Raw genomic sequence first — 15,139 nt, forward strand, 5'->3', positions numbered from 1 at the left:
TCCATAAACGTTATGAACAGAATCGGTGACAAAGGGCAACCTTGGCGGAGTCCAACTCTCACCGGAAACGAGTCCGACTTACTGTCGGCAATGCGGACCAAGCTCTGACACCGGTCATAAAGGGACCTAACAGCCCGTATCAAAGAGCGACAGGTGTGAGGCCTGTGTCCTTTGGATTAACTTTAGCATTGTTATTGACACTAATGTGCCAACCTAAACTCTTGTTAAGGTCATGGTGAGAGGAACTTGTCATCAGTTCTGAATCCTGTTCAAATAATCAACAACGACAACAAAAAATGTCTTAATTTCTCCGCTGTCATGAAAGTTATGAGATTGGTTTGTAGGATTTACTGCATTTGCAGTGAAAGGTCGGAATGGAAATGCATGAAAACATTACCAGAATTGGGGCTTGGTTCACTTTAAAGTTGCTTACTTTTGCTTTTGATTGATGGGATTCCCCCGGCAACTTTCACAAAGCTATGTACCTAAACCAACGTGTTTTGTCAGTAAGGTAACTGGATTATTTTCAGTTGTTTTCCCCCCTCATTTTAATAGTGAAATGTTACTATTTGATATAAGGATTTTCACACATATTAGTTTGGGTTTTTTTGTTTCTCAAACTTATTTTTGTCTGACGTTTTTAACAAATCACCTTTGTGTCTGTATCACCTCAGATTGTGGATGTATTCATGGAGTACAACCTGATCCAGCAGTGCACCTCTTTTCTCCTTGATGCTCTAAAGAACAACAGGCCCTCAGAGGGGCCACTACAGACCCGTCTCTTGGAGATGAACCTCATGCATGCCCCACAGGTGGACCAGTCTAGATGTGTTTGGTTAAATCAAAGTCAGCTATGCTGGGAGGATTATTATTCTAACTTTTTTGTTTTGGTTGTAGGTTGCTGATGCTATCCTGGGCAACCAAATGTTCACCAACTATGATCGTGCCCACATTGCCCAGCTGTGTGAGAAGGCTGGACTCCTTCAAAGAGCACTGGAGCACTACACAGACCTGTATGACATCAAGCGTGCTGTGGTGCACACACACCTTCTCAACCCAGAGGTAGGCTTTAGTACTTATTGGGGCAACTAAAATCTATTTTCCTTTATTTTTCTCAACATAGCATTGCTGATTACAGAACACACTTTAGATCTAAGAATGTGTTCTCCCCCTCCTCCAGTGGCTGGTGAACTACTTCGGCTCACTGTCAGTAGAAGACTCAATGGAATGCCTCAGGGCCATGCTCTCAGCCAACATCCGTCAGAACCTGCAGATCTGTGTCCAGGTGGCTTCCAAGTACCATGAACAGCTGACCACACAAGCTCTCACTGAAATATTTGAGTCCTTCAAGAGCTTTGAAGGTGAGGTCTCATCCTAATTACTGTCATGTTTACATGATTAGAGTACAGTCTAATCAATAACAATAGTCACATTACATAACTGACACCACTGTAATGTTGGAGCCATTCATAGTTATTACGTCCATAGTCAAGATGCAGAGCCTTATTCCATCTCTATAAAAGTGCCCTTTTTTTAGGTGTACTGCTAAATTTCATGTCTTGCACAATTTCACCAGATGCCTTGACGTCTCCAGTATGTCATAACAGTGTAATGTCTTATATAATGCATCTTACAACAGTTCACATAATAGGGCTGAATTGAGATTCCAAGGACTCAAATCTTGGCTTTTTTAACGTGTCTGTGCACACAAGTGGGAGGTTAAAAAAGGAAAGTTTGGTATGACACGTCACAAAGTAGAGACTGAAGAGCAAGTTATCGCCAGCAATCGGTTAAACTTTGTGAACTTAAAACAGCTGCTCAAATAGATTTTTTTAATTTTTCTTTTGTACAGTGTCCTCGTGACATGAGACAGGTATTTACTTTTACAGATATTTCATCCAAATTTTTTCTTTCCCTGTTCCATTTCAGTCAGATACTAGCTTGGGAGACAGTAATGATCAGAAACTTAACAGGTTAAGAATTTTCGAAACTGAACTTAAGGACCTGCCTTCTGGAAAGCTTCTACATCATTCTTTCAGTCTAGATTCAGAGTAGTGTGTAACTTGTTTCTCAGTTTCATTTATGCTGGTATTCCCTCCTGCCCATGTGCCGTAATAGATGAAATCCAACTAATGGATTAGACATCAAGGCTGTGCAATCAATATATTGATGGTAACGGCCTGGACAGGAACTAATACAGTTCTTTTTTTGGGAATGCCAATTTAGGACCAGTTTTTTTTTTTTAGGACGTATTACTGTATTCATAATCCCCTCATTAGTTTTGGTTTGTTTAATGCTAATGATGTTCAGTGATGTGTATACATTTCTTGATTCCTCAGGGTTGTTCTACTTCCTGGGCTCTATTGTGAACTTCAGTCAGGATCCTGAAGTTCACTTCAAATACATTCAGGCTGCCTGCAAGACAGGCCAGATCAAAGAAGTGGAGAGGATCTGCAGAGAGAGCAACTGCTACGACCCTGAGCGAGTCAAGAACTTCCTCAAAGTAAAGCAACACATACATTTTTCTCTTGGAACCTAAACCACAAAATAATTTTTTTAATTTTGTGTGCGTCTGTTGTTTGCTTTTTGTTGTTAGTGTAAAGACAAAGTTTTCCAAGTAATGTTATTTTGTAATTATTAGTTTATTTCTGCTTCCTTTTATAATTTCACTTTTCTTAAAGCAATAGTTCATATCTTTAAAAATTTCTGCAGAAAGTTTAAGAATATTTTTCCCCTACTGCTCTTTGAACAACCTTAGTTTGGAGAAATTATTTAACTTTGATCTGATTGTTGAAATACCTGCTAGGTCAAGCGTTGCCAAAACCAAAATAGATTGCAGTTGTCTTAAAACAACTCCAATCTAAAATAAATGATTAAAGTTCATGCTAACACTATTTCTTTACTAAATCTTTACATTATTGCCACTTTTGCATTACATGGTTATTCTGGCAGAAATATTTTGAAATTCTTACTGGACATTTTACAACTATCAGCTGCTGAAAATTATCATTGAATTCTATAAAAATAACTATGTAATGCAAAATTGAACTGTCCATAACTTTTCCACAGAACCCCACTTCAAAAGAGCTGACATGATAATTTACACTTAATGCTTGACATATTTACATTTTTGTCTGGTTTAATAAATAAGAAATCCATTAGTATCACTAAATGACCCTTAGCAGTTTGTTTTTACTGATTATAAATGTTCAAGTAGCAATCCTGATGGGAGTAAAATATTTTTTATTCTTTTCCTTTTTGGAATGACAGGACTTGTATCAGGTAAATTTGTCCTTCCACACAGCACAGGATCCTATTATTTTCCCCTCCTTCCTTGTGTCCTTCACTTTAAAACAGGATTGTAACTGGGATTTGTATGGAGGAGTGTATGTTTATACACAGTCCATACACTACTTGGGTACAGACAGTTCTAGATGAGTTTTGTATAGTTATAGTCATTCATTCAATGTTTGTATGTAGTTAGCAGGTGTTCAACCTAGTTATCAAGCTGTCCTTGTATAGTCTGTGCCTGTGTGTGTTTGTAGTCTTGTAATAAGAGGTTGTAGTCAGTGCAGCATGTTCCTGAATATTAGTGACTTGGTGCTCAATCCCAGTTTGTTGATCCTATGGATGGCAGCAGTGTCAAAGCACCAGTTCATTGTGTAGAGTCAGTCTGGTGGTCACTGCTGCCCCCTAATGATCTAATAACAATCTCTGCCTGTTAACACGTAATATTTTTTTATGTATTGCTGTAAAACTACTTATTTTTTGTTGATTGGTACATCAATATTTTATGTTTCTATTAAAAAGTAATTTTTTTTAAGAGTGAAAGATCAACTTTGTTAGGCCAGGTTGGAATGAGTGGATTTTTTAAGACAGTTTCCTGCTAATTATGGTGTCTGACACTTTCCCCCCTCCTCTCTCTGTGACACACAGGAAGCCAAACTCACCGACCAACTGCCCCTCATCATTGTTTGTGATCGTTTTGATTTCGTCCATGACCTGGTCCTCTACCTGTACCGCAACAACCTGCAGAAGTACATTGAGATTTATGTTCAGAAGGTAAGAATTATTGCAGACCCTTGCAGTAATACTAGAATATATCATTTCTGTACAGATAAGAGATATTTACAGTCAAGTCTTTGTTTTAGGTGAATCCTAGTCGTCTGCCTGTTGTAGTCGGTGGTCTCTTGGATGTGGACTGCACTGAGGATGTCATCAAGAGTCTGATCTTAGTTGTCAGAGGGCAGTTCTCTACTGATGAACTGGTTGCCGAGGTGGAAAAGAGGAACAGGTGCTGTACCTTTCCATCAATGCCCCCCCCCCCCAAAAAAAAAAATAAATAAATAAATAATAATAAAAAAGAAAAAGAATCAGGAGTTTAATAATGTAATTTAAAATTTCATTTAATAGTAAGGCAACTGTAATTGCAGCTTTCTTTGCAGCATAAAATGGTTGCTATCATAACACTGAATATCTGACATTTGGATAATTCTTCTACAATTGTCAGTTTCTGTCATTTAAGAAACTAAGTAACATTTAGTTTATATTAGTATATAGCATATATATATAGTATATAGTATTTTTAAGATTCCACTTTCAAAGGAGCAGAGGTAGACCTATCCAGATACTAAAATGAACATCATATTTTGCCTAACTTGTATTGAAAAATCTAGTGTGGAAATCTTTACTTTCATTTATGTCTCAGGCTGAAGCTGTTGCTGCCCTGGCTGGAGTCTCGCATCCATGAAGGCTGTGAAGAACCTGCTACCCACAATGCCCTGGCAAAGATCTACATTGACAGCAACAACAACCCTGAACGCTTCCTGCGGGAAAATCCTTACTATGACAGTCGAGTGGTGGGAAAGTACTGCGAGAAGAGAGACCCTCATCTGGCCTGCGTGGCCTACGAGCGTGGACAGTGCGACCAGGAACTAATCAATGTGAGGAAAATAAGTTTTCCTGGTTTCTGCTTTTGTTTTGATCGACTTAAACTTGTGGTTATGGGTTCAGCAATCTTCTTTCTAACAGGAAGCATTGTAATATTTGTCTTTATCCCATCAGGTTTGCAATGAGAACTCCCTCTTCAAGAGCTTGTCTCGCTATCTAGTCCGACGCAAGGATCCTGAGCTGTGGGCCAGTGTCCTGCTCGAGAGCAATCCCTTCAGGCGACCACTCATTGATCAGGTACAGTTGAAAAATGTGACGCTGCATCTTAATCAGTACGTTTGCCTTCTGTTTCTCTAAGATTTCTTTTTCCCCCCTCTTTGTTTGTGATTTCAGGTGGTGCAAACAGCACTGTCAGAAACTCAAGATCCAGAGGAGGTATCCGTCACTGTCAAAGCTTTCATGACTGCTGACTTGCCCAATGAGCTCATTGAGCTGTTGGAGAAGATTGTGTTGGACAACTCAGTCTTCAGTGAACACAGGTGTTTAATAGAAACATGGTGCTCTCTTGCCATTACCTTGTTGTCATTTCTGAATTACATGCATAATCTGAGGGTGAGTGTGCTCAGTGGCTGTCTTCAATCTACTTTAGAAATCTGCAGAACTTGCTGATCTTGACAGCAATCAAAGCTGACCACACTCGGGTGATGGAGTACATCAGCAGACTGGACAATTATGACGCTCCTGATATTGCTAACATCGCCATCAGCAATGAGCTCTATGAGGAGGCCTTTGCCATCTTTAAAAAGTTTGACGTCAACACCTCTGCTGTGCAGGTCTGTCATTACTTTCAGCACTTATACTATTGCCTTATTGACTGAAGAAGACTGAAGATTGCTGTTTTTTATTATTATTTTCTTAGGTGCTAATTGAGCATATTGGTAACCTGGACCGGGCCTATGAGTTTGCAGAACGCTGCAATGAACCAGCTGTGTGGAGCCAGCTGGCCAAGGCTCAGCTACAGAAAGAGCTGGTCAAGGAAGCTATTGACTCCTACATCAAAGCTGATGACCCCTCTGCATACATGGAGGTGGTGCAGGCAGCTGATAAGAGTGGTAAGGCTGAGCTTCAGTTAGAAAAAAAAAGATTTGGATCAGAAGTTGTTTCATAAATTGTGTGAAGTAATGTAGACCCATTTTTGCCAACTAAGGAACTGGTTTTCTTCAATTGCAGTCTAATTAAAAGCAATTAATCATTTCAGGTGTGCTGTGGACTTCGACTTTTGTCATAGAGTAAAAATGAGTTGTAGAAGTTGGTGTCCAGTGTAGTGTTTACTGAAAGTGCACACAATCAGCAGAAGAAAAAAACATCTCTAATATAGTTTTTTAAAAATGATCCGTGTTGTTTCCTAGGAAACTGGGAGGACTTGGTCAAGTTCCTCCAGATGGCTCGTAAGAAGGCTCGTGAATCCTATGTGGAGACGGAGCTGATCTTTGCTTTGGCCAAAACCAATCGCCTGGCTGAACTGGAAGAGTTTATTAATGGACCCAACAATGCTCACATCCAACAGGTTGGTCCTGCTCCAATGTAGCTCCAACTCTAAATGTCAAATCAAATTTGAAACAATGCATCTTCAATATGCTGCTCCCCCTTTGTTTTTTAGGTTGGTGACCGTTGCTATGACGAAAAAATGTACGAAGCAGCTAAACTGCTGTACAACAATGTCTCCAACTTTGGTCGACTGGCTTCCACTCTGGTGCACCTTGGAGAGTACCAGGCTGCTGTAGATGGCGCCCGTAAAGCCAACAGCACCCGCACCTGGAAGGAGGTGTGCTTCGCATGTGTGGATGGGCAGGAGTTCAGACTCGCCCAGATGTGCGGTCTCCACATAGTGGTTCACGCTGATGAGCTGGAGGAGCTGATCAACTATTATCAAGTAGGTTAATTGAAACAATCTTGTAAAACAAATAGAGCTACATAATATTTAGATATTTTGTAAGAATTTGGCGCTCACACAAACGGATGTATCTCACGTCCTCCTCATCCTTCTTCCCCAGGACCGCGGCTACTTTGAGGAGTTGATCACCATGCTGGAGGCCGCTCTGGGCCTGGAGCGGGCTCACATGGGAATGTTCACGGAGTTGGCCATCCTTTACTCCAAGTTCAAACCCCAGAAGATGAGGGAGCACCTGGAGCTCTTCTGGTCCAGAGTTAACATCCCAAAGGTCCTGCGGGCAGCAGAGCAGGCCCATCTGTGGGCCGAGTTGGTCTTCCTGTACGACAAGTATGAGGAGTTTGACAATGCCATCATTACCATGATGAATCATCCAACAGATGCTTGGAAGGAGGGCCAGTTTAAAGATATCATCACCAAAGTACGGTTTGATCAGATGGAAAAGCAAAGATACCTCTTTCTATTTTAAGAGCACCATTTAATAAGGCAATGATTCAACAATTTACAGAGAACTTAATGAGTGTTAGGGTTTGTTTTATTTTATCTTTTACTCTAATAACTGAATAATAAAAGTCTTCTGTTTTAGCAACACTACTGAGAAATTGTCATCAGCAAGGGTCAATTTATGTTGAATCTGTTAATCTAGTGGGAATTATATATTTTTATTTATAAAATTTATTATTGCTGTAATTTAACCCTGTCGTTCTGCGTTCAGGTGGCCAATGTGGAGCTGTACTACAAGGCCGTCCAGTTCTACCTGGAGTTCAAGCCTTTGTTACTGAACGATTTGCTCATGGTTCTCTCTCCCAGACTGGACCACTCACGTGCTGTCAACTACTTCAGCAAGGTTCGCTTGAATTTCTCTAAAAATAAAAGAGCTGAACAAAAATACACGCATTTTCTAGTTTCAATTGGGATTTTCACCGAACTTGTTTGTTGCCAGGTAAAACAGCTGCCTCTGGTCAAACCCTACCTACGGTCAGTACAGAACCATAACAACAAATCAGTCAATGAAGCACTTAACAACCTCTTCATCACAGAAGAGGACTATCAGGTGAGCACTGTTGACATTACTGTGTTGTAATTTTTATATTTGGAAAATATTGCCTTAATTTGATATTTATGTCACCCGTGCCAGGCACTGAGGACATCAATAGATGCTTACGACAACTTTGACAACATTTTGCTGGCCCAACGCATGGAGAAACATGAGCTGATTGAGTTCAGACGAATCGCTGCTTACCTCTTCAAAGGCAACAACCGCTGGAAACAAAGTGTGGAGCTTTGCAAGAAAGACAAGCTCTATAAGGTACTTTTTTGTTGTTAGTTAATGCTTTATACTGGCATGATTGAGAATAAAGTGACTGTGTGAAAAGAAGTGATATGAAGCATCAACACTTCACAAAGTGATAGTTCTCGAGCTTGTCCATGTTGTCATCGCTGCAGGATGCCATGCAGTATGCTTCAGAGTCCAAAGACACAGAGCTGGCAGAGGAGCTCCTCGCCTGGTTCCTACAGGAGAACAAGAAGGAGTGTTTTGCTGCCTGCCTTTTCGCTTGCTATGACCTGCTGCGGCCCGATGTGGTGCTGGAGACCGCCTGGAGACACAACATTATGGACTTCTCTATGCCATACTTCATTCAGGTCATGAGGGAGTACCTCAGCAAGGTAGGTCAGCTCTTTTCATGCTGGAGCTAAATAGGCACAGTTATGCTCACACACACACGTTTTCCAGATGTGAACATACATTTGTAAAGTAACTAATCTAATGCAAACTGTCAAGTACGAATGAAAGTCACACTTTAGTTCTGCAGTGTTCCTCTCCCACTGTTCTTCATAAGGAAATTATCTCCTGTGCTACACTTTTTCTCCTCCAGGTTGATGCTCTTAACGAACACGTGAAAATGAAAAGCTCTGTTTCTGATCCTGTATTTACCATGGGAAGTTGCTGCCCTGGGTGTGCATGGTTTTAGCTTTAACACATATTATAGTTTTGAAATGAACATGGTTGCCAGTTCATCAGACAGGCTGATATAGTTTGCAGAATGGTTCCAGGCATATGGCTTCTGAAAAAGCCTTACAGTATAACTAGAGGTTTGTTGCATGGATAAGAGAGATTTTTGGAGAAAATGCACTTACAGCAATACCTTCAACTTCAATTGCTTCATGTTTTGGAGTTAATGACAAGGTTATTAATTTTTTTCCTTAAAACAAATATGAATAACCTATAAGCTAAAAGTGCATTTTCTCAGTGTGACTGCATCATACAAAGCTCTGTTTTGCGAAAGGATCATTTCTCATTGTTCCTCAGCTGGTTACAGAGGGAAGCATAAGTGAACACTGTTGTTGTGTAGCAGCAGGTTGTTGGATGTACCTGACTTCCTGTTGAAGTGTTTGAACTGCAGGGAGCACCTGGCACTAGAGTCGCCCTCCTTTTAGTACCACACTCCCATCTCAGTGCTGCAGCTTATGGCCAGCATTGTAACACACCGCATGGGACTGTCTGTTTACAGCAAATGAACATTTCATCTGAAGAGTTACTTTATGAAGGAGCATGAACAGACTGATGAATGTGAAGTGCACTATTAAGCAAACCTTTATTTTGCTTGTGCTTCTGCTAGGGATGGGCAGTGATGTTCAGATGTTCAAATATTTGTTTAAAATAAACAAATTTGCATCGTTAATGTGACTGTAGTTTTGATAAGCAGCTGGTGTTTTTCCATCAGCATCTGGTGGCGTTAATATACCTAGTCTTCTGAGTACCACACTGATCCATGCGGGGCTGCTATGTTTAACACAACACTGACCCAAAAACCCCAGTGATCTTGTCTGTTTTTGCCATCATAGTTTTCTTTAAATGGATTTAAATGGAAACTTCATCCCTAATCTGTCTCCCTTTGCTTTATCCCTTATAAAAATAAAAACAAAATATGAAATGACAGTAGTCCTAAATTGTAAAGAAGTGAACATTAGGTCATGGTAGGACGAACATGATAAATTTTCTCATCAATATTCTCAAAAATATCTAGTTTTTTTTTTTTTTAAGCAACATAAACAGTGAAGTGCAAAACTAACATGCATTCATGCATTGTTAAGTGTGGATGGCTGTCACACGGTGGTTATGGGGTGGCAGGGCGATTGATGACCAAATAATTAATAATAAATTTGAGTAGTAGTTTTGTAATGCCCATTCCTAGCTGCTTTCTGTCTTACAGGAACCAATATTGAATTGTTTTTGCTTATCGCTGCATCTGACTTGCTGCTTGAAGTGTCTGGGGTTTTTTCTTCTGTTAAATAAAGAAGCCAAGACAATAAAAATGATTCATTCTTCAGTTGTGATGTGAAGGGTAATCAGTTGAGCTCAGTGTGTGTATTCTGCATTTTATGGCCACAAAAAAGGTTTTGAGTGATGAATCAGTGACTCTTTCAGTGCAAACTGGAAGAATCTCTGCATACTGTTGAACTTGTGACAGAAGGTCAGGAACACAATAGGAGTTGACTAGTTAAACACTGTCAACCTTTTAAGGAGTAAAATCAAATCAGTCAGTTAATTTCATAAGGATATTATGACAGTTGAACAACACCAGGTTTTTAGGCTGTTTGTTGGAAGCATCCTGGACAAACTGCAGCAGTTCTGTGGGGCTCAGATCCATCAGACCATCTGTAGCAGGACTGCAGAGGATCGGCTTCTATGTGCTTATCAGATCGAGACGTCAATCCTTTAAAACTTTTACTGTAACTTGTCTAATTTTTCAGCACGTTAGCATGTTTTTAACTCTAATTGTGGTTCTTATTTTTTTATCTTTTAGGTTGATAAACTTGAAACTTCAGAGTCCGTAAGAAAAGAAGAGGAGCAAGCAACAGAGACACAACCCATCGTCTATGGTAACAATCTAAGAGTGGCATCAGTCTCCAGATTACTGTAATCTCTGTCAATTGCAGCAGCTGTTTTCTCTCCCAAAGCACTTCCAGTTATCTAGTGTCCTCTGTGGGAATTTTTAGCTTCATAGAACTTTTAATAGCAGAATAAATATCAGACTTTTAATTTTAGCTCCACCCTTTTAAGTTTCTTTATACAGATGAGGCAATAAATGTGACAGCTCTAACTATATGCTAATGTGATATGACATCAAAGTTGGAGAACTTGTACACAAGCTGTGTATTTGTGTGTGTTGCAGGAACGCCTCAGCTCATGCTGACAGCGGGCCCCAGCGTGCCCGTGACCCCTCAGCAACCTTACGGCTACGGCTACCAGGCACCTGCAGGCTTCGCTCCGCCAGCAGTTCAGCCAGGCTTTGGCTACGGCATGTGAAGACCCCCCCACCCCACCCCCACATCTGTCCACATCCAGGCTGGAGCTACCATCCGTCTCTCACAGTCCTTCACCAGACCATTATTGTCTCTCTGCCCTCCTAATGGAGTAGGGGGATAATACTGACAAACTTTCTTTTTTTTTCCCTACATTTTACTTTTTTTAAACTGTCATGAAGGACTAAAGTTGTTTTTTTTTTTCCTGTTGTCAAAAAAATTAAAAGATTGAATCACAAAGATTAATTTTCTCACATTCCGTATTGACTAAATTCATTTTTTCTTATGTCTGTTTTATTTGAATGGGAAATGGTTTCTGTACAATGGGTGAGCTTGTGGGCAGAGATACTCTCAGATTAAAAAAGGTCTGTTGTGAAGCATCTGATTTGCACTCTTTAGTGAGAAAAATTTAATGTAGAACCTCCTTCCACGTGTGAGCGAGCAGCTTCTTCTTTCTGACTTTACAATGCATTTAATTGTTGTATATTCAAACACGAAAGCCGCTATTGTTATATTTTGCAACATCAAACTGCTGCTTTCATGACCCCCCCTCCCTCCCCTCCAATCCTGAAACACTACGTTTTATTAGTCATGATCCCACGCTCACTCTTCAGGGCTCTATGCTAAAGAAAATCCAAAAGTCTTTTATATACGATTTACAGGAAAGTTTGTTTCTTTCCAGCAAAGCCTATGCAGATGTCTCCAAACTAATTTCAATGTGCTTTCCACACTGCTCTAACATAGGACCATTCTGCCTCAGGGGGGACTTTAGACCTGTGTGTGTGAGAGTAACATACGCCATGCTCCCTTCTTACTGTGGTTTGGATTATTTTGGTCATTGTTACTGAGTGTGCAGAAGATTTTTCTTTTTCTTTTTTTTTACTGTCTTTTCATCCTGTTGTAGGTTGCATTTAACATTTTTCCGTACTCCTCCAAATCTCAAACATTGCAACACAGATAGAGGTTTGAAGTTTTTATTAAAGGCTTGCGTGTATACAGGAAATCAGTCATTAACTCCTTATATTCTTATCTAAATTACCTTAGATTTAAACTGTGCACTTGCGATACTTGATTGTGCATAATCAGGATAATAATGAATGAAACAGCAGTTTTGTTTCCACTTAAAAATAAAGGCTTCTTGTTTGTCAAACGTTGTGTTGATTTCTTAAACTGTTACCTCCTAACAATGAGTAGATTTTTTGCACTTTGCTTCCAAAACGAGAGGTGAAGCATTTCTGCTGACATGCTCATTACAAAATGTTTTAAATCAGTTATGTTCACAGAAGATGAACTCTGAAGTGGGAGTCTACAGGTGAAACTCAGCAAATTAGAATCATTAAAAAGTTTTATTTATACAAATAATTAGTTCCACAGAGCAGTCAATTTTGATGATTATGCCTTACAGCTGATGAAAACCCAAATTTCAGTTTCTCAGAAAATTTAAATATTATAGATGACTAATAGTGTTTTTATGCAGAAGTGTTGGCCTACTGAAAAGTACATCCATGTGTACTGGAAGTGGGGGAAGGATCCTCTTCTCACTCATGCATCCTCTTCGGATGAAAGAAACTTTTGGATTCCATTTGGAAAGGAAGCTCTAAGAATCTGGAGGAAAAGTGGCGAGACAAAGAATCCAAGTTGCTGGAGGTCCAGAGTGAAGTTTCCACAGTCTGGTGATTTGAGGAGCCATGTTATTTGCTGCTGCTGATGACCTCCATGTCATGCTGCATCGATGCAGGAATTCATGCAAAAGGAGCCCCGACCAAGTACTGAGTGGAAATAATACATGGTACATGGATTTACCTAATAGTGGGACAATATTTCTGTATTAAAAAGGTTTTTTTACTGGTCTTAGTTACATTCTAATTATGTGAGAAACTGAATTTTGAGTTTTCATTAGCTGTAACCATCAAAATAAATGCTTGAAAATTTCAACTCAGCATCTGATTTTTAATTTTTGAATTGAATTACTAAAATAAATCAACTTTCCAATTTTATTCTGATTTGTTGAGGTATGCAGCAGTCAGTGTGCTGCCAAAAGCTGTTCTTGGAAGCTCGTGGTCCATCTGAAGTTCTGTCACTGGGCTCTAGATTCCGTTGTTTGCAAGTTTCTGATTCCTGATTAAGGTGCTGGACTCCCTTCAGTTAAAAATTCCTGCAGACTCAAGTAACACGTGAGTGCCTTAAAAGTGCCCTCTGCTGGTATAATTAGGTGTTTCACTTAAATCAGACTAATAGTCTTTCATCTGAAAGTGTTAGGGTTAACAAGAGATCAGATTTAATGGTAAATAAATGAGATCTTTCAGATTTACTCAAATGCCACCTTACTTGTGATAGTTACTGGTCAAACCTTGTTTAAAGTGTTGGGCATCAACATCTGTACAGTTCCTATTTAATAAATATATCTACTGCAGGCATCTGCAGCCTTTGACCAAAAATGACATGAATCTGAGAGATATATTTAAATTGACAATACTTTTAGCAGTTTTTCTGTCTAGTTTTCTGAACCACATTAAAAATAATAGAAATTATGCACATTAATTACTGGAAATACATTGTGTACACAACTTTCAGTCCTATAATTGGAGAAATATGGCTCTTTTTCATTAAAATCCTAAAAATATAAATATGTCAACAATGTTTTATACTCTAAAATATGCTTGAATGAGCAATGATATGCCAAGGTTCTTTTATACTACTTTTAAAACTAAATTTAAAACAAACATACAGTAGGTGGGTTGTCCAACATTTTTAATGCTCATCTGCCAGATAGAAGAACAAAACAACATTAGATGATGCAGTCTTGAAGAAGTCATAATTTAAATATAATAATTAAAGAAAATTCTAAGCCAGGACACAGAAGTTTTGATAAATGTTTCAAATTTTTACTTATTTCTATTATTCTGTCCTTGTTTCCTCTGTTTGCATCTCTGATGGGAGGGACAAACCAATGTCTCACACAGTGATGCAGCTGCAACTGGTGCCTTTAAGTTAAGCTACAAATTAGTTTGTGAAATACTTTCCTGGAAAGTCCTATAATGACTCCATCATTCCCCATTTTCAAGGCTATTAACTTCACAGACACTCTAGAAAGTAGAAATATTCTGATAAAGAAAGATAACGGTGCCAAACCCCCAAGATTTATAATAACAGGCTTCATGTTAAATTACTCAGAGTAAAATGGTTTTTCCCTCCAAATTTGTCATTACTAGTACACATAAGTCAATCAATTTATGCATGGAAGTGAGACACGTGTTATATGAAAAGTAAACTCATGAAAGCTCAGTGAAATTTGTACTGTAAATTGTTGCAACAAAGACCGTGTCTCTTTGTTGCTAAAGTTAAAAGTAGAAACTAGTAGAGTTTCAAGTATCCTGTGACACTGTCAATCAAATCAGCTGGGCCTGGGCCAATTCCCAGCACAGTGCGGGAGCCAGGTGCAATTTGTGTCCTTCCTGCATCCTGAATAAGGCTCACGGTGAGCCCTGCTTCTTTGGCATGGCCCAGCAGATCAATCAGGGTGTCCTCATCCGGGGCCTTCACCACCACCTTGGGCTGGCCGCAGTACTCCCACTGTTTGAGCAGCTCAGGGTTCCTGCGTTGAACCTGCTTATATGCTGCTACAGCAGCATGGGAGCACTGGGCAGCAACCTTCCCTTTGCCCATCTTCAGGTCGTTTCGAACCACCAGGACCATCTTGAACTCGCCTCCTTCTCCCATCACGCTGGCTTCACTGGCACTATTCTCTACCGCTTTCATCAGGCTCTGGGATGTGGGGCCAAAGCGAGTCCGAATGTGCCACCCAAAGAGGAGTCCACAACTCAGTCCTGCGACGACACCCAGGCCCAGTGGACCATATAGAGGATCCATGCTGTTAAATCTTTAAAAAAAAAAGAAAAAAAAATTATAGAAAACTATAACTTGATACTCACGTGTTTAAACTAAACAGGGAATAAGTTTCAGTCAAATTAACTGTCCTTATATATCCAC

General features: G+C 39.6%; 2 protein-coding genes across 3 annotated transcripts in view; one reads left to right on the forward strand and one right to left on the reverse strand.

Moving 5' to 3' along the window:
• Nucleotides 1-12,299, forward strand: part of cltca (clathrin, heavy chain a (Hc)) — a 32,923-nt gene extending 20,624 nt beyond the window's left edge. For both annotated transcript variants that reach the window (XM_017440662.3, XM_017440663.3), the window contains 20 exons: nucleotides 675-812; nucleotides 898-1,062; nucleotides 1,181-1,361; nucleotides 2,340-2,503; nucleotides 3,937-4,062; nucleotides 4,152-4,294; nucleotides 4,709-4,943; nucleotides 5,065-5,187; nucleotides 5,284-5,429; nucleotides 5,540-5,723; nucleotides 5,810-6,002; nucleotides 6,300-6,457; nucleotides 6,551-6,823; nucleotides 6,945-7,262; nucleotides 7,557-7,688; nucleotides 7,785-7,895; nucleotides 7,980-8,150; nucleotides 8,288-8,509; nucleotides 10,651-10,726; nucleotides 11,020-12,299. In XM_017440662.3, the coding sequence (XP_017296151.1) occupies nucleotides 675-812; nucleotides 898-1,062; nucleotides 1,181-1,361; nucleotides 2,340-2,503; nucleotides 3,937-4,062; nucleotides 4,152-4,294; nucleotides 4,709-4,943; nucleotides 5,065-5,187; nucleotides 5,284-5,429; nucleotides 5,540-5,723; nucleotides 5,810-6,002; nucleotides 6,300-6,457; nucleotides 6,551-6,823; nucleotides 6,945-7,262; nucleotides 7,557-7,688; nucleotides 7,785-7,895; nucleotides 7,980-8,150; nucleotides 8,288-8,509; nucleotides 10,651-10,726; nucleotides 11,020-11,153 (3,393 nt within the window). In that variant the 3' untranslated portion in view covers nucleotides 11,154-12,299. The remainder of the gene's footprint in view (nucleotides 1-674; nucleotides 813-897; nucleotides 1,063-1,180; nucleotides 1,362-2,339; nucleotides 2,504-3,936; nucleotides 4,063-4,151; nucleotides 4,295-4,708; nucleotides 4,944-5,064; nucleotides 5,188-5,283; nucleotides 5,430-5,539; nucleotides 5,724-5,809; nucleotides 6,003-6,299; nucleotides 6,458-6,550; nucleotides 6,824-6,944; nucleotides 7,263-7,556; nucleotides 7,689-7,784; nucleotides 7,896-7,979; nucleotides 8,151-8,287; nucleotides 8,510-10,650; nucleotides 10,727-11,019) is intronic.
• Nucleotides 12,300-13,882: 1,583 nt separating this feature from the next.
• Nucleotides 13,883-15,049, reverse strand: ptrh2 (peptidyl-tRNA hydrolase 2). Its single transcript, XM_037978913.1, has one exon. It carries the CDS (start codon nucleotides 15,017-15,019, stop codon nucleotides 14,504-14,506), a length of 516 nt encoding a protein of 171 aa, XP_037834841.1. The 5' UTR covers nucleotides 15,020-15,049; the 3' UTR covers nucleotides 13,883-14,503.
• Between the last annotated feature and the right edge of the window lie 90 nt (nucleotides 15,050-15,139).

The sequence above is a fragment of the Kryptolebias marmoratus genome, linkage group LG13 (assembly GCF_001649575.2).
Source record: "Kryptolebias marmoratus isolate JLee-2015 linkage group LG13, ASM164957v2, whole genome shotgun sequence".
Taxonomy (NCBI): domain Eukaryota; kingdom Metazoa; phylum Chordata; class Actinopteri; order Cyprinodontiformes; family Rivulidae; genus Kryptolebias; species Kryptolebias marmoratus.